The sequence below is a fragment of the Cebidichthys violaceus genome, unplaced genomic scaffold, assembly GCF_023349555.1.
Source record: "Cebidichthys violaceus isolate CVI_PGR_0920_01 unplaced genomic scaffold, fCebVio1.0.p SCAF_26, whole genome shotgun sequence".
Taxonomy (NCBI): Eukaryota; Metazoa; Chordata; class Actinopteri; order Perciformes; family Stichaeidae; genus Cebidichthys; species Cebidichthys violaceus.
In genome coordinates, this window is record NW_027176439.1 from 484,653 (window position 1) to 506,965 (window position 22,313).

A 22,313-nucleotide genomic window follows, 5' to 3' on the forward strand; every position below is an offset into this window, starting at 1 on the left:
TAGCTTAGCTTCCATCTCGACTCTCAACCCCTCTCCTCCCTGGGGCAGTTTGGTGGAGATTGGTCCAGCAGGTCTGGCTGGTTGGTCAGCCGTGGAGCAGTGATTGTCTCAAAGTCTGCTGTACATCATCCACACGCTTCCTTCTCAGATGTTGATGAATGACACATTCAGCAACTCCAAAACAGCAGCAGGAAACAGGCATTTGACCAGAACCACTCACAATGAGTACAGAGGTGTTCACATGACGTATCATGTGGTCGGGGATTTTAAACCCCAAAGGGCTTTTTAGGACCTCAGCAGAATCCTCCATTTGTTGAGATTAAAAAAGTCGAATTCCAAGAATAAAAGAGTCCCTCCTTCCTCCTCAGGTGGTGTCCCTCGCCGACTACGACCACGTCCAGGAGGTGACCAAGGAAGGCAGCAAGAAGACGCCGTCGCCGGGTTACCCTCTGGTGTGCGTGACTCCCTGTGACCCCCACTACCCCAAGTACCCTGTGATGAAGGAGCGCTGCGAGGAGGCCGGCATCAACCAGACCCAGGTCCACTTCTCCTGGGAGGTGGCGGCGCCCACCGACACCAGCGGTGCCCGGTCCCCCTTCGAGACGGTCACCGACACCACCCCGTATACCGGCGTCAACCACATGGTGAGTTGGGATCTCTCTGAAAGAATGAATAATTCAGACTCTCTCTATTTTCAGTCCCTCATGACTCTCTCTCTCTCTCAGGTCCTGGACAGTATTTATTTCAGCCGCCGCTTCCACGTCCGCTGCGTCGCTCAGGCCAGAGATAAGTCGGGTCACCTCGGGACGCCGCTGAGGAGCAACATTGCCACCATCGGCACAGAGGGCTCCATCTGCCACACGCCCGTTACCACCGGAACCGCCAGAGGCTTCCAGGCTCAGTCCTTCATCGCCACGCTGAAATACCTGGACGTCAAGCACAAGGAGCACCCCAACCGGTGAGAAAACGGTGGATTTTCAAATCCAATAAACGTCTCCACCTAAACTTTAGATTTTGTTTGCTAATATCTCTCTGTGTCCGTGTTTAGTATCCACATCTCGGTGCAGATCCCCCATCAGGACGGCATGCTCCCTCTGGTGTCCACCATGCCGCTGCATAACCTGCACTTCCTGCTGTCAGAGTCCATCTACAGGCAGCAGCACGTCTGCTCCAACCTGGTTACCCTCACGGACCTGCAGGGTCTCTCCGGTCAGTCACGCAAAAAACACACAGCATCACAAATACCACGAATCCTCTAAACATCAAAGACGAAACAGGAGATGAAACATAGACAGCTGCAGGATATTAAATAAATATAATTAATGGGACATTTTACATTTACAGCCATAATAATTTAAAATTAATATAATAGTGTTGCACTTAAGCCACAAACCACAGAAAACAAGGCAGGCTGTGTTCAATTCCTAATCCTGTTTTATGTAGAATAATCATCTGGGTATTCGACATCGAGCAGAACAATTGTTGCATTATGATATACGTTATTATTAGATCTTTGTTTAAAAATAAAAAGAAGGAGCAAAGTGTTTTTAGATCTGTCTCAGCTAAGACAAATGTTCTTTCCACAGAGACGGGTTTCCTGGACGACGTGTCCTACGACAGCATCTCTCTGGGGCCGGGGTACGACCGGCCCTACCAGTTCAACCCCAACGTCCGGGAGGCCAAGAGCATCCAGCTCTACAAGCACCTCAACCTCAAGAGCTGCATCTGGACATTTGACGCCTACTATGACATGACGGAGCTCATTGACGTCTGCGGGGGCTCCGTCACCGCCGATTTCCAGGTACGGAAGAACAGTCGGGGGCCGGTTCTTTCTGTGACCACCAGAGACCAGTCTCTGAGCTTAAAACTGGTCAAAATGATCAATTAGAACTATCACATTTTGTAGCTTTCCAACCTGATCCAACCCGGCGGCAACCTCCGGGTCTGAAAAGTAAAGCCAATGCTTGCATTCTCTCTAATGTCCATCAGGGGGCGACTCCTCTGGTTGTATAGAAGTCTATGAGAAAATTACTCTACTTCTCTCTTGATTTATTACCTCAGTAAACATTGTAAACATGAGTTTATGGTCTCAATCTCTAGTTTCAAGTCTTCAATACAGCATGATGTTCATTTAGTACATTATGGTCCATTTAGAGTCAAACAGACCATAAAGCAGGATATGCTTTAGGGGCTTTGGGACGTGGCCAATTGTTGTACTTAGCTCCACCCTCTCGTGTCACTTCTGGTTGCAAAAAACAAGATGGTGATGGCCAAAAACCAAGATGGTACCGGCCAAAAACTATGATGGTACCAGCCAAAAACCAAGATGGCAACGGCCAAAAACCAAGATGGTACCGGCCAAAAACTATGATGGTAACGGCCAAAAACTATGATGGTGACGGCCAAAAACTAAGATGGTAACGGCCAAAAACTATGATGGTACCGGCCAAAAACCAAGATGGTAACGGAAAAAAACAAGATGGTAACGGACAAAAACCAAGATGATAACGGACTAAACTATGATGGTACCAGCCAAAAACCAAAATGGTAACGGCCAAAAACCAAGATGGCGACAGCGTAAAACAGAGCTCTTATATTTCAAGCTGCAATGATATTCGTCTTCAGATGTAAATCTGGATAGAACAAGTTGATTTTTGAATAAGATATTCTGTATAAAGTCAGCTCTAAAACGTACTCCATCACAGTAGAGTCTCAAACGCTGATCCAACAACAACCGACATTAAATTGTGCCGTTGCTCCTCCAGGTCCGGGACTCGGCTCAGTCCTTCCTGACAGTGCAGGTTCCTCTCTACGTGTCCTACATCTACGTGACGGCGCCACGGGGCTGGGCCTCTCTGGAGCATCACACCGAGATGGAGTTCTCCTTCTTCTACGACACCGTGCTGTGGAGGACGGGTCAGAACCAAACACCGTTTTTATCTCTTTATGAGCAGATCGTGATGCAACTCTGCAAGTCTCTGTTTATGCATTTCTTCTGGATCCACAAGCACCTATTTCAGTTTAAACAAATCTGTTTGTGACTAAACTAAATCTCTAGAGTCTCAATCAAGTGATTAGAAGAATATGTAGTGCTTTTAAAAGCTACTAAAAAACAGCAAATCTTACTTTAATTACAGAGGACCTCTACAGTAATGTAGAGGTGCACCTGACGCGTTATGTGAAATGATCCGCATCCTAACAGTGATCTGACCGCTGACCTCTCTGCCTGCAGGTATCCAGACTGACAGCGTCCTCTCAGCCCGACTGCAGATCATCAGGATCTACATCCGAGAAGACGGACGACTGGTGATCGAGTTCAAAACACACGCCAAGTTCAGAGGTGCGTTCACGACGTCCGCTGACACGCTTCAGACGTTAAGAGTCCCACAAAAGACTGTTTGATGTTCTTAAAAATAAAATAAAATAAAAACCTCACTTCTCTGCCTAATGTTGTCCTCCAGGTCAGTTTGTCCTCGAACACCACACTCTGCCGGGTCACAAGTCCCTCCTGATGGCTCCGGACCACCTGGGGGGCGTGGAGTTCGACATCCAGCTGCTGTGGAGCGCTCAGACCTTCGACTCTCCGTACCAGCTGTGGAGGGCCACCAGCTCCTACAGCAGGTCAGAGGAAGCTCACATTTTACAGTTCGGCTGCAAAAGTTTAGAAAAAACCTTCAGATTAACACCAACTATAATCAATACATGTTTCAAGTAGTTGGATCTTGTCAAAGTTTTTCAAAATGCAACGTCATCCAGCTCAGGGTCACAGTAGCCGGTCAAACTTTAAAGTACATAAGACAACGTATCATCAATCAATGATTTGTAGGATATCCGAGTTACTCATTTTTCCTACGACAGTCCAGCAACACGTGTCAGTTTCCGCTCGTTAGATGAGTACAGTCTTTTCAAAACAAACAGTCTCTACAGGAAACTACTCAGTTAAGTTTAGGCAACAACTCTACTTATGTAGGTTTAGGAACAGATGGTGGTTTGGGTTAAAGTAACTTCTGAAGCTTAATTACTTAATTACAGATGATATGTGACAAATAAATACGAGTTAACTTTCGTGTCCTCTCGGTGAAAGACCAGTTTTTGTTTGACTCTTCTATCTCACCTCCACTCCCACAGGATTATATATATATACAAATTGATTTTGTGAAATATCTACGAACTATGCCATATTCATTTTAGAATGTATAACTATGAATGCTGTAGAAGACGTTAGAAGGAGGTTGATTTTGTGTTTTCTGCAGAGAATCTCAGAATGTTTCTTATGAAACAACCACAATGATTCTGTGGAACTCCTCAATGTGTATATATATATATACAGTATATACGTATATATATGTATATATATATGTATATATATACGTGTATATATATATATATATATTTATGTATATACATGTGTGTGTATATGTGTATGTATTTGTGTATGTGAGTGTATGTATGTCGATATATGATATATGTATATATCTTTCATTTTTTCTTCTTTTTTTCCATTCAATTTCTGTCATGTCTCGTATTGTGTAGTTTGCTGTTAATTTCCAGTGTATATCTTGAAAAGAAATCAAATTTTATCACAAAAATAATAATAATAGGTTTATTTAGTAGAGCACCTTTTATAGAACACGATTCACAAAGTGCTTTACAACAATAAAATCTGATTAAAAATACAATTAAAACCATAAAACAATAAGTAAAACAAATGATAGAAATAGACAAAAATTACAAACACAAGTGATGTGTTTTTACCCCAGTGTGACTAAATGTTCCTTTTGTGTTTGCATCTTTTTAACAGGAAGGACTATTCTGGAGAGTACACCGTGTTCTTGGTCCCCTGCACCGTCCAGCCCACTCAGCCCTGGATCGACCCCGGAGACAAACCTCTGTCCTGCACGGCTCACGCTCCAGAGAAGTACGTCCCCTCACGTATTCTCAAAGAGCCTGGTGGTGCATTGTGGGGGAAACAGGACAGTTAAAGGAGCAGCACTTAAACCGTCTTTGTTTTGTTGTCCGACAAGGTTTCTGGTGCCGATCGCCTTCCAGCAGACCAACCGGCCCGTCCCCGTGGTTTACTCCCTCAACACGGAGTTCCAGCTGTGCAACAACGAGAAGGTGTTCATGATGGACCCCGCCACCGCCGACGTCGCCATGGCCGAGATGGACTACAAGGGAGCGTTCTCCATGGGTAACCAGAGAGAAACACAAAGAATCTCCTTTTAGAATCATATCTTTCCAATCATACACAGACAAATTATATTCATCAAGTGGCATTTATGTCCTGTTATGAGTTCCTAACAAGTTCTGCACCAAGATAATAATTTAATTTACATCAGAAGGTTTGAGATGTCCACTAACACAATATAAAAACATGTCCCTCTGCCGCCCCTTGCAGGCCAGACTCTGTACGGCAGGGTGCTGTGGAACCCCGACCAAAACCTGAACGCGGCCTACAAGCTGCAGCTGGAGAAGGTGTACCTCTGCACCGGCAGGGACGGATACGTACCCTTCTTTGACCCCACGGGGACGCTGTACAACGAGGGGCCGCAGTACGGCTGCATCCAGCCCAACAAGCACCTCAAGCACCGCTTCCTGCTGCTGGTACGGACGCCGACGCTGACTTTAGCGCTGGCGTTATTCATTTTGTTTGATAGATCAATACAAACATAATCATTAGATATTAAATAGGTACATATTACATAGGGCTGACATAACATCTTACGGTCTGTATACAAGTAAAGATTATTTTATTACCTAGACATGTGTATTTCCATTGCATTAATTCATCAGTAGAAGTATATCTGCTGCTCTGAGTCTCCCATTTTATCAGAGATACAGTTCTCACTCACTAATTCATTTATTTTCTCATCGTCCTTTTTTATTTGTTTACCTGCTGTTACTAAAATAAGACACTTCCTGCTGTTGTTTCACAATAAAAGACTTTAAGTTCAAACTGAGCTGGAAGGAAAACCAGAATGCAGCAGCTGGAGCAACAAACTAACCACAAAATGTTCATGAAATGGACTCGGAACTTTCTCCATTCAAAGAGAGAAGCTTCACATTTTTCCCCCGAAGGATGATGTTTGAATTAAAATCTTTTTTGTTCTTTAAACGGAACCGGACATTTGATTTATTTTGTATCAAGCAGTGAATCAGAGTGTTAGTGTCCGCCTGTCTCTGATCAGAGGACGATTACTTTAATTCCAGTTCAAAGGTCTTATATTCTTAATGTTATTATTATAATAACGTGTTTATTGTTAGAAAAATTTAAAGTAAAAGGAGAACTTTCTAGATTTTCTCTTAATTTATTTGCTTCAGATGACCTACAATATCCTTAGTGTTCCTGTATTGGTATATCTGTACACAGCAGGCTGACACACCCCTACACACACACACACACACACACACACACACACACACTGTGGACCTCTTTTTTTAGTTTTTCCTGCCTCACCAGTCTGACCAGTTCCACTTCTCACTGGGATGGCCCCACATGTTGTTGAACGTATTCAAAGCCTGTGTGTTATGTAAACTACTGACTCTCTTCACCATGTAAATTCTCTCTCTGGTGTCTTTTTACTCTTCACAAACCGTCATCATGTGAAGCAGAAATACGGCTTTAACACATTTGTCCTGCATCTACACTTCACTACAATTCTTTCTTGAATGTCTCATGAGTCACTGGTTGAATTTATTTGAAGTATTTGTAACTTCCAACTGATGGGAATCTGACTTTTATAAAGAAAACCCTAAAAACACAAAATTTAATTTTGATCATTTTCTCTCTGCAGGATCGTAAACAGCCGGACGTTTGTGACAACTTTTTCCACGACGTTCCCTTCGAGGCTCACTTCGCCTCGGACGTCCCAGAGCTGCAGACCGTGGCAGCCATGCCGGGCGTCGACGGCTTCACCATGAAAGTCGACGCTCTCTACAAGGTGTGTCTGTGTGTATGTGTGTGTGTGTGTGTGTGTGTGTGTGTGTGTGTGTGTGTGTGTGTGTGTGTGTGTGTGTGTGGAGCCTCCTGCACTGCGTCCCACGTTACAGTGTTGAAGTCGAGATATTCGGTCTCTGTGATTGGACGTAGATTTAAACCAGGCGGCAACCTCCTGTTCTGAAAAATAAAGCCAATGCTTCATGTCTCAAAGCTGCATTCTCTCTAGTGTCCAGCAGGGGGCGACTCCTCTGGTTGTATAGAAGTCTATGAGAAAATGACTCTACTTCTCTCTTGATTTATTACCTCAGTAAACATTGTAAACATGAGTTTATGGTCTCAATCTCTAGTTTCAAGTCTTCAATACAGCATGATGTTCATTTAGTAAATGATGGTCCATTTAGAGTCAAACAGACCATAAAGCAGAGTATGATTTAGAGGCGGGGCTTACTGTGATTGACAGCTCTCTACCAGAGACCTATACGCCGTCTCCACGTCACTCCTCCTCAGTCCGAATATGGTCACTTCTGTTCATCGGTTGCAAAAAAGCCAAGATGGCGACAGCCAAAAACGCCCAAAATTTACTTTTTATCACTTAACTCCCCAAAATCTTAGGTGAATTTCAACCAATCACAGACATCTCTGTTGCCGTGGAAATGTTAATTTATCTAAAGTTTGTCATGAGTGGAAGTCAGACCAGAAGAAAACTAATCTAATTGAAAAAGTTTAAAGTATCTATAAACTAGTTTCGACCAGATTACCTCCTTAAGAAAGAAAACATTTAATTCAGTCTATCTCTAGTATATAAAACATTTACATTTTATATTATTTATTATATTTATCACATTCAAACAGAACAACATTCTTATCTTCTGTCAAGTTTAGATTTCTTTTTCCGTTTGTATTCTCTTTGTTGTCCATATTTTAGTTTCGTTTTTGTCAGTTCATCGGTTTACTTATTTATTAAATCTTTACTTTTTGATTACTTATTTATTTTACTTGTATTCTTCTAGTTGTTGCTCTGTGTCTTTGCTGCTGTAATACTTCAGATGTCCTCCCTGTGGGACAAATAAAGGACATTATTATCTCTTTGGAGACACTAACAATGAAGCTCTCCTTCCTTCCTTCCTTCCTTCTCTCTCTGTTGATTGACAGGTGGAGGCGGGGCACCAGTGGTACCTGCAGGTGATTTACGTCATCAGCCCGGAGTCTCGCTCTGGCCCCAGGATCCAGCGCTCGGTGACCCACCGGCTAAGCCGCCCGCGACGCGACCTGGTGGACCGCAGCGGGCGCCTGACGCTGGACGAGTCTCTGATCTACGACAACGAGGGCGACCAGGTGAAGAACGGCACCAACATGAAGTCTCTCCGCCTGGAGGCTGGGCCCTCCGCCTCCTTCAACGCCCACGTGGGCGGCTCGGTGGGCGGGGGCGTGGCCGCCGTCACCCTGCTGGTGCTAGTTCTGCTGGCCGCCTGCCTACTGCTCCGCCGCTGCCGCCGGGCGGCCAAGAAGAAGAAGAGCAAGAAGGCGGCGGAGAAGGTGTACGAGGAGTACCCGCTCAACACCAAGGTGGAGGTATGCCTGGACAAGTGCGTGGAGAAGAACTTCAGCACCAAACACTGCAACGTGAGGAACGTCAACGTGCTGAACCGCAACCAGGACGCCAACGGCAAGGCCAAGATCAAACAGGTGAACCTGGAGGTGAAACTCCACAACAACCTCAACGACGGCACCGAGGTCTGAGACACTGACGAGGAAGTGAGAGAGGAAAAGGTATTTTCTAAAAGAAAGTTTGTACTTAAGGAATGAGATGTTTTGTTCATGTATTTTTATACCACATTTAAAAAGGGAAGAGCGTGACGGCTGCGCAGCGTTTTGGGCTACCTCAGGAATCAAAGAACCACTCAGCTCCATCGTTTATCTCACCGTTCTACTTGACATTTACATCCTTTTATTTCTCTTTTTTTTTTGGCACCGTGACGGTGACCGGTAGCTCAGACACTGGTGATTGTTTGTTGGACAAAAAGAACCACACTTCTCTGCTGTACGGAGTCGTTTCACTGCTACTTAACGTCACTACCGTGGAGTTGTAGCCAGTTTAGAAGTCACTCATCATGCTCTGTTTCTGCAGATATATATTCACTCTAAAAAACAGAGCAGAGCGACTTCTAACTCGGCTGCTTCTGACTGCTGTGAGAGAGTTGAGCACAGACGGTGTGCTACTGGCTGCTGAGAGTGTAAATAACAAAAAAAAATGAATGATACCTGTACAAGTGCAATTATGCCATAACTTTTGTTAAATCCTTCCCCTCGTGAGCAGGAAGCATTAAAAAAAAACTATTTCAAGCCTTACTTAGAGACATTTGTACTGTCACGTTGAACCAACAGATTCTTGTTTCAATTATTTTTATTTTTATTTTCTCCGTACTGTCCTCTGATAGCTGCCAATATTAAGTGCCATTCAGTATTTTTCCTCATAAATGAATCATCCAAAGAGAGATGTGATTGTAATAAATCAGACGCCAGATAACAAATGGTTTGGGACCCCCCCCCCCCCCCCCCCCCCCCCCTCCACATGACTGAATGCTTTAGCCTTACTACTGTTCTAAAGAGAATAATCACTTTTTAAAATGATGTATTTTATAATAATAATAATGTGTGTGTCTACCTGCCTTCGTTTCGCCCAAAGACACAAAACCCCAAAAGACACAAAACCCCAAAAGACACAAAACCCCACCCTTTTATTTTTCTCTCATTTTTGTATTATGATATTACCCTCTTATGTACTATGTTACGCTCAGCTACTAATGTTAAGAGTTACATTAATGTTTTGAAGTGTGTGACACTGGTTGGAGAGACGTCGACGCGTCTTTCTCCTCATTCGTCTCTCTGATCGTCTCCCGTCTTCTTTCAACTGTGTGCCTATCAAAACAACACGGGAACAGGAAACATTATGGGGAAAAACAATATATTTTTTTGGTGCTATCATTGTGTGGAAAATAACTACGATGCTATCAAACATGATGCCTGTATTTGGTGCCTTTTTTTAGTAATAAAAAAAAAATGTAAAAACCCCACGATTGTGTTTGTATTTAATGTTTATTCATGATTTTTGATCATTTTCACTTTATTTTGGGAGGAAAAGTACAAATATAAACTGTGAAGATGAAAATAGACAAATTAGTTCGTTTTTTTACTGCAGGATTTTGTACAAATATTTTAACATTTTGCATCATTTTATGTGATCATTAGGTTTAGGGACAGAGAAATTTCTTATAATAGTTTTTACTAAAACTGACAAAATTTGGTGTGAAATTTTCCTGGAAAACAGCGTTGACACGCTGAAGCTGTCAATAAAAAGCCACCACTAGAATCGCTAATAACTATTATAAACTTTACAAACACTAGAACAGTTAAATAGTAGTAAACGCTAAAAAGTGAAAAGTAAAATGTGAAAAAAAATGAACCATACTTGAAAAAAAACAAAATCTAATACAATTGACGGTTGATTTCAAAATCTAGATCATATTTCATATAAAGACTGATGTATAATATTATTTTAAGCAACAGGCCCTCTAAATGTAGACATCTGAAATGTCCGAGGAGTCCCTGAATGTGACGCATGCGTGTTCGCAGTGGGCGTGGTCAGGTGACTCCTCAGGTAGATATCCGGCTTCCACAGATTGAAGGTGTGGCGGAACACTTTTCCGGTTCAAACAGATATCCAGGCGAGGTTTTCTTTGATTTCTCTGACTCTCGCTAACTTATTGTCTTCCTCTGAGTTTATTCTGTTTCATATTGTTGGTTTAAAGACAGATTATTGAAGGTTTAGAGCAGAGGTTTGGACACACGTCATCACTTTTCTCATTAACTCATAATTACCTGAGCAAAAACTGAACGTTGTCACACAGTGGATCTATTTTATTTACCTGCAACTTGACGGTAAGTTTATACTATGAAGTCATATGTTTTGTTTCCTGTGTTTTTAATATATTCTTTCTGTTATATTTCGGCGCAATGTGATTTCAGAGCAGCTGACTTCACTAATGAGGCTTAATTGACGCTGAAAGTTGTATTTGTTTTAAATGTTAAAGCGTTGACATGAGGAGGATGTTCAATCTTGTGGTTTTGATTGAGACTAAAACTCTAAATATATAAAACTTTCAAATATAATCCGGCTACCGGCAGACAAAAAAAAAATCATACATCACACATCCTATAAATAATATATATTAAACTAAAGATATCAAAAAAAGGGCTGTAAAGTCACAATTACAGTAACTTACTACATGACAGAGGAAGATTCAAGCCTTTTGTTAGAGGTAACTGAGCTCTGACATTTATTTCAAATTTTTTGGTAATGAGTCATAAATAAACATTTATTTCCTGCTATAAAAAAAAATAATAAAAAGCCCAAAGTTATGGCAGCACAAAAAAAAATGCTATGAACTGGGAGAATTTGGGGCAATAAAACATAAAAAGATTCTGATTTAAAGTTTTTATGTCATGTTAACAGAAGTCAAATAATTATTTTATTGTGACACTTGTTGCTACTGAGTTTCACATAAACACTAAAGAATGCTACATAATGTCAAAAGCTATTAAATGTACTGTAACACAAAAACTATTAACTGACTCAACTAAACATTCTCTAACTCATTAAATCAGAATAAAAGGAATTTGACTCGTATGTACTGAAATAGACATAACGGCTAGAGATGAGGACAACAAAGCTGGACACAAAGGTAAATAATAGATGAATATTATGTACATATTGTGACTATTATGGGAAAAGAATAGGTTTATTTCTAGGCAAAATTTTATATAAATTAAAAAGCACCAATGACCAACAATGAAATAAAAAGTTTACTAGTGGAGCATTCTGTAAGTTGTAAACTATACAAGTAGTGCAAAGAAATAAATACTAAATGGATGAACATAGACTGGATCATTTTGTATATGTATAGATGTTTATATATCCTGCTGTATATGCAGAATGCACTAATATTATTGAAGGGAAAACGCATAGTAGATACAATAGGACATAATAAACGCAATAAATAACTTTGTTGTCCTTGTTCTTGAGTTGAGTCAAATTCCGTGCGTGCGTGCTTGTGTATATACGCATACGAGGCCAATAAAGCTGATTCTTATATCAATAGAGTTTGGTGAGAACGAATATGTGAAGAACAGAGCTTTCCACCATAAATAACAAAGAAGCCTAACTGTGAATGTGTTGTATTTTCCTACAGAAGAACTTCCTGTTATCATGGCGTCTTTATGGGTAAGCAGAGTTCAGTCTTTTTATATTTAATTTATTTTACAATGAGGTTTTTGACTGATGGTACATTTTTTAAACTGTTCTGCAGGATGACTTGGACAGTCTTGTGAATTCCCCGTCCTCGTTCACAGCAACAGTAGGTCCAGCTAAAACTTTACATTTCGGGTTTTTCATTTATTACTCGAATGACAAAAGAGAGGAAAACACATAGAAACTGTCTCTCCTTCAGACTGGGGAGAGAGGAACCATCAAGCCCAAAGCTAACTTTGATGCAGAAGACGATGCTGTGGCTCTGAGGAAGGCCATTGAAGGACTGGGTACCAAAAAACAAAACATATTGTTAAATATATAATCTGTGGATACACAAATGAACATAACTCCAGTTACATGACAGGATATCTTTTAGTTATTCCCAAATATACAGTCAGTCGCTGTTGTATTTTGAGACTAACATAGTATGCTGACATGCTAAAGTTAGAATGCTAATGTGCTAAATATAATAATGATAACAAAATATTTTAATATGAACCACTTGTACAGTGGACACTTAAAGATGTTTTTTACCTAACAAGCTAGATAGCTAAGCAACAAGAACATGCATACAACACAGAATTGTTCGCTGTATTTTGTGCTAATGCTAATTTAGCAGCATTAGCAACATGACGTGAACATATTAAAAGGTTAATATTAGGATGCTAAATGTTACATGTTCAGGATGTCGCTAAAAATCAAATAGCTGTTGGCTACGTGATAGCATGTGTTGGGATGTTAACATGCTAACACATTAGCTCATTATCTTGCTACACTTCCCTACCAGAACTGCTTTTTCTTGTCTGTTAAGCCCATATGATCAATTTAAAATTATTTTAAAAACATATATCTGTGAGGCGTTGTAATATAGTCACAGAGAGACAGTTAGACTGCTAATGCTAAAGCAGGAGCTATAACGTTAGCAGTAATATCAAGTGAAAGCCAGTTACGGCTAGCCTTAGCTAATGCTAAAACCAAGCTTGCTAACACATTTGTCCCTTACTGCTAGTAAATGTAAAAAATGTGAGCTATACATTTTAATGAACCAACTTCTTGATATGTTCGTAATTAATTAAATTAGTTAGTGTCTACATCTAGAATTGATGGAAGGGGGAAAACACAGCTCAACTCTTAGTTGTTGGCTAACTGCCGAGCTGTTGATTTTAGTGGAATTCATGCAATTTGGTTTGCTACCTTTTTTTTAAATCACACATTTTAAATGTTTGTTTAGTTTAAATGTGAATATTAATGGAGGAAAAACTAGAAAACAGAGCGACACTAAATCGTCATGAACTGTATCAAAATAAAGTTTGTTGTCATGACAGAAAATTTGAACGAACACATTTTGTTCTGTATATTTTATGTCTTATATGTTCTAATGACAGCAATATAGGTTGTTAATCAGCCTAAATAGACATAAATAAAGCCATTACACTTTGTTTCTTCTGGTTTTTTCTTAATTTTCCTTTTTACATCAATCTCTGTTTTGTAGAGCCAAAACAATTTCTGTCCAGTTTCTAAACATGGCTTTAAACTTGTATATTTTTTATTTACTCCCCTTTGTCATGTTTAATTGAGCTGCCTCTTGTTTCAGGCACCAAAGAGAAGACTCTGATTGACATTTTGACCCATCGGAGCAGCGCTCAGAGGAAGCTCATCTGTGAAGCTTATCAGGGAGCCACTAGCAGAGTAAGAAAACATCACTCCTGTTGTCATGCATCCGATGCTGTTATCCAGAGGGAATTACTAAACAAGTTTTTCAAAGCAGCTCAGAAAAAGAGTTTTTTTGTGTCTAAAAGGCCTAATCCTAACAAAACTTTAACAACCTATGAACTAGTTTTTCCTCTAGTTGTGCAGCAGGTGTTGCTGATTGTTTCCATTAGCTCTTAGCAAGAAACTGTAGCCAATGTTACATTTAAGAAGTAACAAAAATGCATCTTAGTTTCTGTTTCTCTACTTTCATTTAAACTTGTCTAAACGGTAAAAATAAGGCTGACTCAACAGATCAATTTTTCATGACACCAGCTTAATTTTTTACATATTAATATAAAGATTATGTTGGTAACTTTCTGAGTACCTGACACCTGAGATTTTTTATTATGGAAGTTTCAACCAGAGCTTTTATCAGTTGCTTCACATTCTTTGCTTTAACACTTTATTAAATATCGTCTTGTGCAGCTTTATCATGTCAAACAGTTCTCATACGGTCCGTGTTGTGCTCTGCTGTTCAGTCGGTGTCTGGCTGTATTTGCATGGGTGTGTTCGTGGGCGTGTTTGAAAAGTGACTGGTTGTGTTTTACGTGTCAGACGTTGGTGGAGGACCTGAAAGGAGACACCACCGGGGACTTTGAGGACCTGCTGGTGGCGCTCGCCACCCCTCCTGCAGCGTACGACTGCCATGAAGTGATGCGGGCCATGAAGGTCAGTTTTACACACTTTTATTTGATTTTATAAGATTAAAGATTACAACACAAGAAAAAAACTAAAAGGGTAAAAATATAAACAGGGTGATGACATATAATACAATAACAATAAGATAAATATGGTAAAAAATAATTCTACTAAAATGGAAAAAGTTAATTACAACATAAAATTAGTTTATAAGAAGTAATACTGACACCAGCATCTAAACTAAAAATAGAAAAGTAATATTGTGCATGATATTGAGAGTGATATTGCCAATGATATTAAAATGAACTTTTTCTCTCTGAGGAGTTTTATTTTAGGACTTTGCAAATAAAATGTTGGTTTGAGGAAAGAAAAATATTTTAATGAAAACAATCAGCTTGCAGAGTTGTGCCGAGTTGAACTGGAAATTGTATTTATTTATTTATCAGCCGGTAGGTTTTCACATTCAGTGAATTTTCCTTGGTAATTGGTGCAATAAATATGGTAAGATGAAAGAAAATTAAGTGCTGCCAAATTCACGAATCATGAATTGGAAATATAAAAATGTACAATAACAAATATGAACGATATATAAACAGTTATGTTTTATAATGAAAAATAGCTGCACAGTGTATTTAACTTTTGTCCAGTTGAGTTCAACACTGAAATATACATTTACTTAGTTTACTTTTACAGCACAACAAAATCAACACAGTAAGAAAGATCCCTTAATGTTAAGTCTATAAATACCTGGAATTAGTTTCTTGGCTGAAGTGAAATGTGTCTTTTGCTCTTCAATGTGTTCTTGTATTTAAGATTTATGGTTCAACCAGTTATTTTTAAGCAACTGAGCCATGAAATGTACTGTAAAGCTGCAACGATCAAGTGATGATTATGTTATTTTTATTGTTTGTGAGGGATATTAGCTCCCTGGTGAAAGTTATTAATAAGGACAGACAGGTTATCATTATCATACGTTAATTTGTGGCTCATTAAATCTCCTTCATGATGTAATAAAGGTAGTAAGGTAACTGTGTGACGTTTCAGGGAGCTGGGACAAACGACAGCGTCTTGATTGAAATCTTTGCCTCCAGATCCAACCAACAAATCAAAGCTCTCACTGACGTCTATCTGGAAGGTAAATAAAGCAAACGGCACGACGGTGAACGTTTTCTGAAAACTCAGAATCACGAGTTTGTCTTTTTGATGTTTTTCTGAAACAGAAACGGAGAAGAAGTTGCACCTCGACATGAAGTCGGAAGTTTCCGGAGATTTTTCCACAGCGCTGCTCCTCCTGGCCGAGGTTTGTCATCGCAATGCAAAGTAAAAACTGTGAACAGTCGGTCCAGATATAGAATTATATCTTATATAACTTACAATAAGACCAGAATCTGTGATGAGAGATGAACGCACTCGATAGATGAATACAGTAAAACCTCACAGTCTGGATGGAATGAACAAGTTCTGGTGACACTTTCTATGATGCCCATGTCTATAAAGCATTCTAAATAAATTCTAATGTGTTATAACCTTCTTATAGTGCGGTATATTTATAACCAATCATAAATATTCATAATTATTTATAGCAATAATCGTAACGCATTTTATAATGAATTAGAAGGGCACATATCATAATACTTAATAACTGTTGACGTTCTGTTTCAGTTGAAATACATTATAATATTTGCCTTATAATATGATTATAAGCGGTCATTGTTGGCTTCAAGTAAAGTAAAAATAATTCAATTAAATATTTGCAAAAAAATACACTAAACTTTACTTTACAACTCTATAATTGTAGTTAAGCACTCATAAATATTAATAATGCTTTATAACAATAATCATAACAGCATTTTATAGATAGATAAAATAATGGTTAGAGAAATAAAACAAAGAGAAAAAATGACAAAAAGGAGAGCACATCGTTAATTGGAGGGTGAACTCTGCAGTTACAAAAGACTTGCATTCGTCATCTGAACAGTCGTCATAATTACTAAACATAAAGGAATAAACAAGTTCTGTTGGTTTGAACAAGGCTTGTCTGCACAGCAGGAGTTTGTAGATGTAGAGTGAACAGTGAGTTTATATTTAAAGTGTTTAAAGAGGGATGAAAATGAGGAGAACAGAGTGGCTGATGTTGGTTTTTAAATTATTAAATAATTAAATGAAAGTTGTTTTGTTTTCAGGGCAAGAGGGACGAGAACACCACAGTAGATGCGGAGAAAGCAAAAGAAGACGCCAAGGTGCAGTACGATGTTTGAACATGATTCATAGTGAAAGTGTTTTTTTTAAATATACTCTATGTATAATCTGTCTCTCTTTATGTTGAGTGTATTTTAATTTTGTTCTACACAGACGCTCTACGATGCCGGGGAGAAGAAGTGGGGCACAGATGAATCTAAATTTGTTGACATCCTCTGCCAGAGAAGTATACCTCAACTGAGACAAAGTACGTCCCAATTTATATTGTGTTTAATCTAAACTACGATCGAGTTCTTACAAACAAAATGTAGAAGTGAGACTGTTTCTCTTGTGCAGCTCTTGTTGAATACAAGAACATCAGTGGAAAGACTCTGCAGCAAAGCATTGAAGGAGAGATGTCGGGGGAGCTGGAGGAGCTGCTGGTGGCGATCGGTTTGTGCTCGAACTTTAAATTCTAACATGTTATTATAGACTTTAATGCCAGAAGTTTGTGGACTAAGTCAGCAGCAGATCAATGCCCATGTTTTTGGAATTGCATGTTCAACAGTCACACATGGGAATGTCCACATACTTTTGGTCTTTGGTGCAGATCCCCATGTCAAGAGTGAATTTACTGCATTAGACCACAGACTTAATTTGGCCGACGCCATCTTTGTTTTTGGCCGTAGCCGTTTTGTTTTTTGCAACCACACTGGACAACTGAACGCTGACTAAGACATAGCTGACCAAAATGTTACAATTAACCTTCATGAATTGAAAACACACCGTGAAAGAGTTGAAGTTGTAAGACGAAAACAAACAACTCCCAGACCGTGGTAGAGTCCTTTCAATCACTGTGTAGTCCCGCCCTAAATCATACCCTGCTTTATGGTCTGTTTGATTCTAAATGGACCATAATTGCCTAAATGAACATCATGATGTATTGAAGAGGACTTGAAACTAGAGATTGAGACCATAAACTCATGTTTACAATGTTTACTGAGGTAATAAATCAAGAGAGAAGTAGAGTCATTTTCTCATAGACTTCTATACAACCAGAGGAGTCGCCCCCTAATGGTCACTAGAGAGAATGTTGCTTTAAGACATGAAGCATTGACTTCACTTTTCAGACCTGTGTTGATTATGGCTTTTTTAACAACAACTGCACTTTTTCTCTTTCTCTTGTAGAAAAATATTAGACTTTTATCTTTTGTATAAATGCTGTTTCTAACCACATTGTTGTGTTCAACTTTTGTTTCTCCTCCAGTGAAATGTGTGAAGAGCGTGCCGGCCTATTTTGCAGAACGCCTGTATGAGAGCATGAAGGTGAATATACCGTTGTTTTTGCACACGTCTTAGTCATGGATCATTGGACAAACAGGATCCACGTCAACAGCAACATAGTGATGTTTACTGGAGAAAGTACAGCCCATAATAAGAAGCTGTTCAGCAGAGAGGGTTCTAAGATAAAATGTCTTTCTTTAGTGGTTGAGTTGTATTAAAGATGAGCTCCAGCTTACTGCAATTATTTCTGCACTTGAGCTGCATTTACAACAATAATTGTTTTGTAAAATTTTAAGCCACTTTCTCAACAATTCCAAACTTCGGCTCCCCCAACAGTCATATTAAAAAAAAAAAAAAGAGACATAAACTGTGTCCTAAATCCATACTACGTCATTCTCTACATTGTGTATTACATACTTATGTCCATAGTGTACTAATAGACGAAGAATTATAAAGAATTTCAACAAGCCACACCAGGAAAAACAGGCCTGTCCAGTGCTCTCATTGTAGGGCATTCCTGTATCTGGAGACACTTTTGGTCCTCAACAAACTTTATTAAAGTTAACTGTTCTCACAGGAAATCAAAATCAAACTGCAACTTTTTTTATTTTTTAGATTTAATACTTTTTCTTTGGTTTTCCAAGATTTTTATGTCTGGGAATAGGTTTTGTTTTTTCGGGTTGCCCATTCTCGTGAACACGATATCTCGTGAATGCCTGGAGGGAATTCCTTCAAATTCTGCACAAACTTCCACTGAGACTCAAAGATGAACTGATTCTAGAATTTAGTATTCAAAGGTCACTGTGACGTCACAAAACGTGTTTTTGGCCTTAGCTCAGGAATTCCTACACTAATTATGACAATTTCACACAAATGTCTAACAGGATAAAATTATGAAGTGATGACATGTTGGACAGACGTGGATGTAAACTGCAAACTGGTTGGTGGAGGCCACCAACAGCGAGACGGTTATTCTAGTTCTGGACCAATTTCACCACCTCCCACATTTTATTCTAATTTGTTCAGCTTTCCATTGTCTTTGTGCAGAGCAGTGTGCATGACGCACGTTTCCAGAGTGAACACACCTCATACTTTACTTCTTGGAATCAGTTCGTAGTATTTTTGGACAAAGCTGCAGGTGACACTTGAATGGAGTCAAAGCAACATAGACTTTGCAACCATTTTCTCCAGGATTGTCTCATTTTTTTATACAAATATTAACAATGCAAACAATACATTCTGTACATAGTGGTGTTTTAACTGTGTCTGAAGAAGAGATTAGTGCCACTTTACTTTTATGTTCTAGAGAGAAAAGACAGCAGTACTAATGTAAGATAAGTGCAGGATAAATACTGTGCATGAATTAACTTTTACAGAAAGTGTTAAAAGTGTGTGTGTGTGTGTGTGTGTCTGTGTGTCTGGTCAGGGTGGTGGAACAGACGAGGCCTCTCTGAACCGGATCATGGTGAGCCGGTCTGAGATTGACCTGCTGGACATCAGAGCCGAGTTCAAGAAGCTCTACGAATACTCTCTGCACTCTGCCATCAAGGTGAGGGGGGTGTGTGTGTGTGTGTGTGTGTGTGTGTGTGTGTGTGTGTGTGTGTGTGTGTGTGTGTGTGTGTGTGAGAGAGAGTGTGTGAGTGATAACCAGCTTAGTGGGATCCTTGCATAGATTTTGTCTCCGCACACTTTGCAGTAACATAAATTCAGACGTAGCCTGATTGGTTTGGCTCTGGCCTCGGTGGATTTACTGTCTGAGGTTTCATGAGTCATCAGATTTTGAAGAATGATTTTATTTGGCAAGCCACTCTGATATCCGTGAAGCCAAATATTGATTTAAATATGAATATAGACACACAAAAGACTGTTCGGAGACAAAATGACGAATCTGCTGAATAACTGGAGCTGTGTGAAATAGACCGGGGCCCTGAACTCGTCGTCCTTTTTACTCAAAACTAATCTGTTACTAACATTAAAGGCGGGGTAGGTAATCTTGAGAAACCAGTGTTGCCAACTCTTTTCCAATGAAAGCAGTAGCAGCAGCAGCAGCAGCAGCAGTAGCTCTGCAGGCTGCAGTCCATCAGGACCAACACCTCAAGCTACAAATCTTCCAATCGGCAGTTGGGCTCATCAATAAAGCCCCAGACATAACATACTTGTTTTCACATACTCTTATTTGTTTGTTTACCATATATTTTATTGTAAATTTTCATTTGTCAAAATAAGACATTTTCAAAATGTCTTATACTATTGCACTGTTTGTTATGCACCAACCCTGCCTTTTTAAATTAACAGTTGATGGGGCTTTCCTAACTCTTTAGAATACACTCAAAAACAAAGTATTTAATGATGAGTCGGGGTGTTTTCTATCCGCTTGTTTATTTTGCTCCTTGTGGACGCTCAGGTGGATCTGGTCTCCAGTCCTGAGATTTAAAACAGACACCACACACCTGCCGGGTCGTGTAGTATTAGCATTTAAAATGTACTGAAAGTACCAAAAGTAAAAGTACAACGGCTGTCGGATAAAAAGTATTTCCCTCTGAGATGTAGTGTTATGTAGCATCAAATGGAGATACTGTACTTAAGTAGAAGTACCTCAAGACTGTACTTGGAGTAAAGGTAACATTCCACCACTGCTGGTCGGTTTGGTGTGAAGACACTTTTTCTCCTGGCTTGTGTTGATGTGTCCTCTAGTCGGATGTGTCGGGTGTCCTGGGGGACTGTCTGGAGTCCATCTGTGGAGGAGACGACGAATAAGTAACACCTGAGGGTCCACCTGAAGAAGAAACCTGCTCCCTCTGGAACTTCTCTCTTACTTTTCATCTTCAAACTACTAACGGATAATGACGACAGTGCATATCATTAAAGATTGATTTCTAAACCTCAAACTGGAGTTTTAATATAAAGTTCTGTTTTTGTTTCAGTCTGATTGCAGAGGGGAATATAAAAAGACCCTGAAAAAACTTTGTGGAGGAAAAGATGAGTAACGTCGACATGTCATCTTTATTAGAGGAAACGACTTCCTGAACTGAATGGACTTTATTTATTGGGGAAGGAACCAAAAAAAAAAAAAAATATATATATATATATATATATATATATATATATATATATATATATATATATATATATATATATATATATATATATATATATATATATATATATATATATATATATAAAAGAAGCAATTTTCCGTACCTTTTTATTACATTCATGCTTTATTTGTGTTAATTTTCTTCTGACTGATAACTCACCAAATATAGAAGATGATAAAAATAAATAAGGACGGTACAGTAGAAGTAGCAGGAAGTAAAAAGTGACTTCTATGTGATAGAAATAACAAGTTTCTCTATAATATAAGATATACATCAGCTCTGCATGTTTGTTCACTGTGTGAGAAGGGTACAATTTAATCATAATGAATTAAAACATAATTGATGGAATTTTTGATAATGGGTTTGAGTTTTTTGGTAACTTTGTGTGATAGATTCATCGTTTATTAACTGAATGGGTAACATTGTTGAAAATGTATCACTAAATTATGAGGTTATTAGTTAGATTCTGATTCAAATAATTTCATTAAATACATTAAACTATTTACTATAAACTGCAGTTGTTTTGAGTCCATTATTTTTTTAATAATTTGCTGTAATTTCCTCTGAAGTTTCTACATTTTAATTTTAATTCTATAATTCCTATAATAACTGTGCTTTTGTATGTTTTCTTTCTTATTGCCATCAATCTGCCAGATGAAATTAATACATGATGGACTCAAGTGCTCATGTTGATTAATGTGCATCGACTCTTCTTAAATAAAATAAACATTAAAGACAAACATTACAAGAGAATCAGCTAAACTCTCAAACTGACGGTGACACCATTAAATGAATAAATAATTTATATTTAGGAAGTTTAAATTGATTTCTTAATCCATAATTCGAGCTAAATTGTATATTCCTTAAAAAGGGGAAACTTCCTGGGAAATTATAGAAAACTATTTTTCAATTTCTGCTGCATAAAACAAAGCTTCACCACAACAATAGAAGACTAATTAAAATGTGTTAGTTTAAAAATCTGTTAAAATAAGTGTAGGAGGAGACATTGCTGCAGCGTGTAATGTGTACTTATAAATAGAGAAAATAAATTGTCGGATAAAATACAATGTTTCATCCTTTATTATCATCTCTACTCTCCTGTCTCTGTCAGAAT

General features: G+C 38.9%; 2 protein-coding genes across 3 annotated transcripts in view; both read left to right on the forward strand.

The window, feature by feature from the left end:
- fras1 (Fraser extracellular matrix complex subunit 1) overlaps positions 1 to 9,480 on the forward strand; it is a 258,127-nt gene extending 248,647 nt beyond the window's left edge. The window contains exons 62-73 of the mRNA XM_068720965.1: positions 369 to 644; positions 726 to 958; positions 1,049 to 1,209; positions 1,587 to 1,801; positions 2,766 to 2,916; positions 3,233 to 3,340; positions 3,462 to 3,621; positions 4,802 to 4,918; positions 5,025 to 5,191; positions 5,399 to 5,604; positions 6,795 to 6,941; positions 8,093 to 9,480. Of these exons, the coding sequence (XP_068577066.1) occupies positions 369 to 644; positions 726 to 958; positions 1,049 to 1,209; positions 1,587 to 1,801; positions 2,766 to 2,916; positions 3,233 to 3,340; positions 3,462 to 3,621; positions 4,802 to 4,918; positions 5,025 to 5,191; positions 5,399 to 5,604; positions 6,795 to 6,941; positions 8,093 to 8,680 (2,529 nt within the window). The 3' untranslated portion in view covers positions 8,681 to 9,480. The remainder of the gene's footprint in view (positions 1 to 368; positions 645 to 725; positions 959 to 1,048; positions 1,210 to 1,586; positions 1,802 to 2,765; positions 2,917 to 3,232; positions 3,341 to 3,461; positions 3,622 to 4,801; positions 4,919 to 5,024; positions 5,192 to 5,398; positions 5,605 to 6,794; positions 6,942 to 8,092) is intronic.
- A 1,138-nt stretch (positions 9,481 to 10,618) lies between these two features.
- On the forward strand, positions 10,619 to 21,163 carry anxa3a (annexin A3a). 2 transcript variants are annotated; one of them, XM_068720810.1, is made up of 14 exons: positions 10,619 to 10,879; positions 12,190 to 12,221; positions 12,307 to 12,354; positions 12,448 to 12,535; positions 13,843 to 13,937; positions 14,556 to 14,669; positions 15,684 to 15,774; positions 15,860 to 15,939; positions 16,823 to 16,879; positions 16,992 to 17,085; positions 17,175 to 17,270; positions 18,085 to 18,143; positions 19,528 to 19,650; positions 21,026 to 21,163. In XM_068720810.1, the coding sequence occupies exons 2-14, from the start codon at positions 12,207 to 12,209 to the stop codon at positions 21,086 to 21,088; spliced, it is 1,023 nt and encodes a 340-aa protein (XP_068576911.1). In that variant the 5' UTR covers positions 10,619 to 10,879; positions 12,190 to 12,206; the 3' UTR covers positions 21,089 to 21,163. The 2 variants fall into 2 exon arrangements, with proteins under 2 accessions (XP_068576911.1, XP_068576910.1); XM_068720809.1 differs by having other exon boundaries at positions 20,796 to 21,112.
- The last annotated feature ends 1,150 nt before the right edge of the window (positions 21,164 to 22,313 follow it).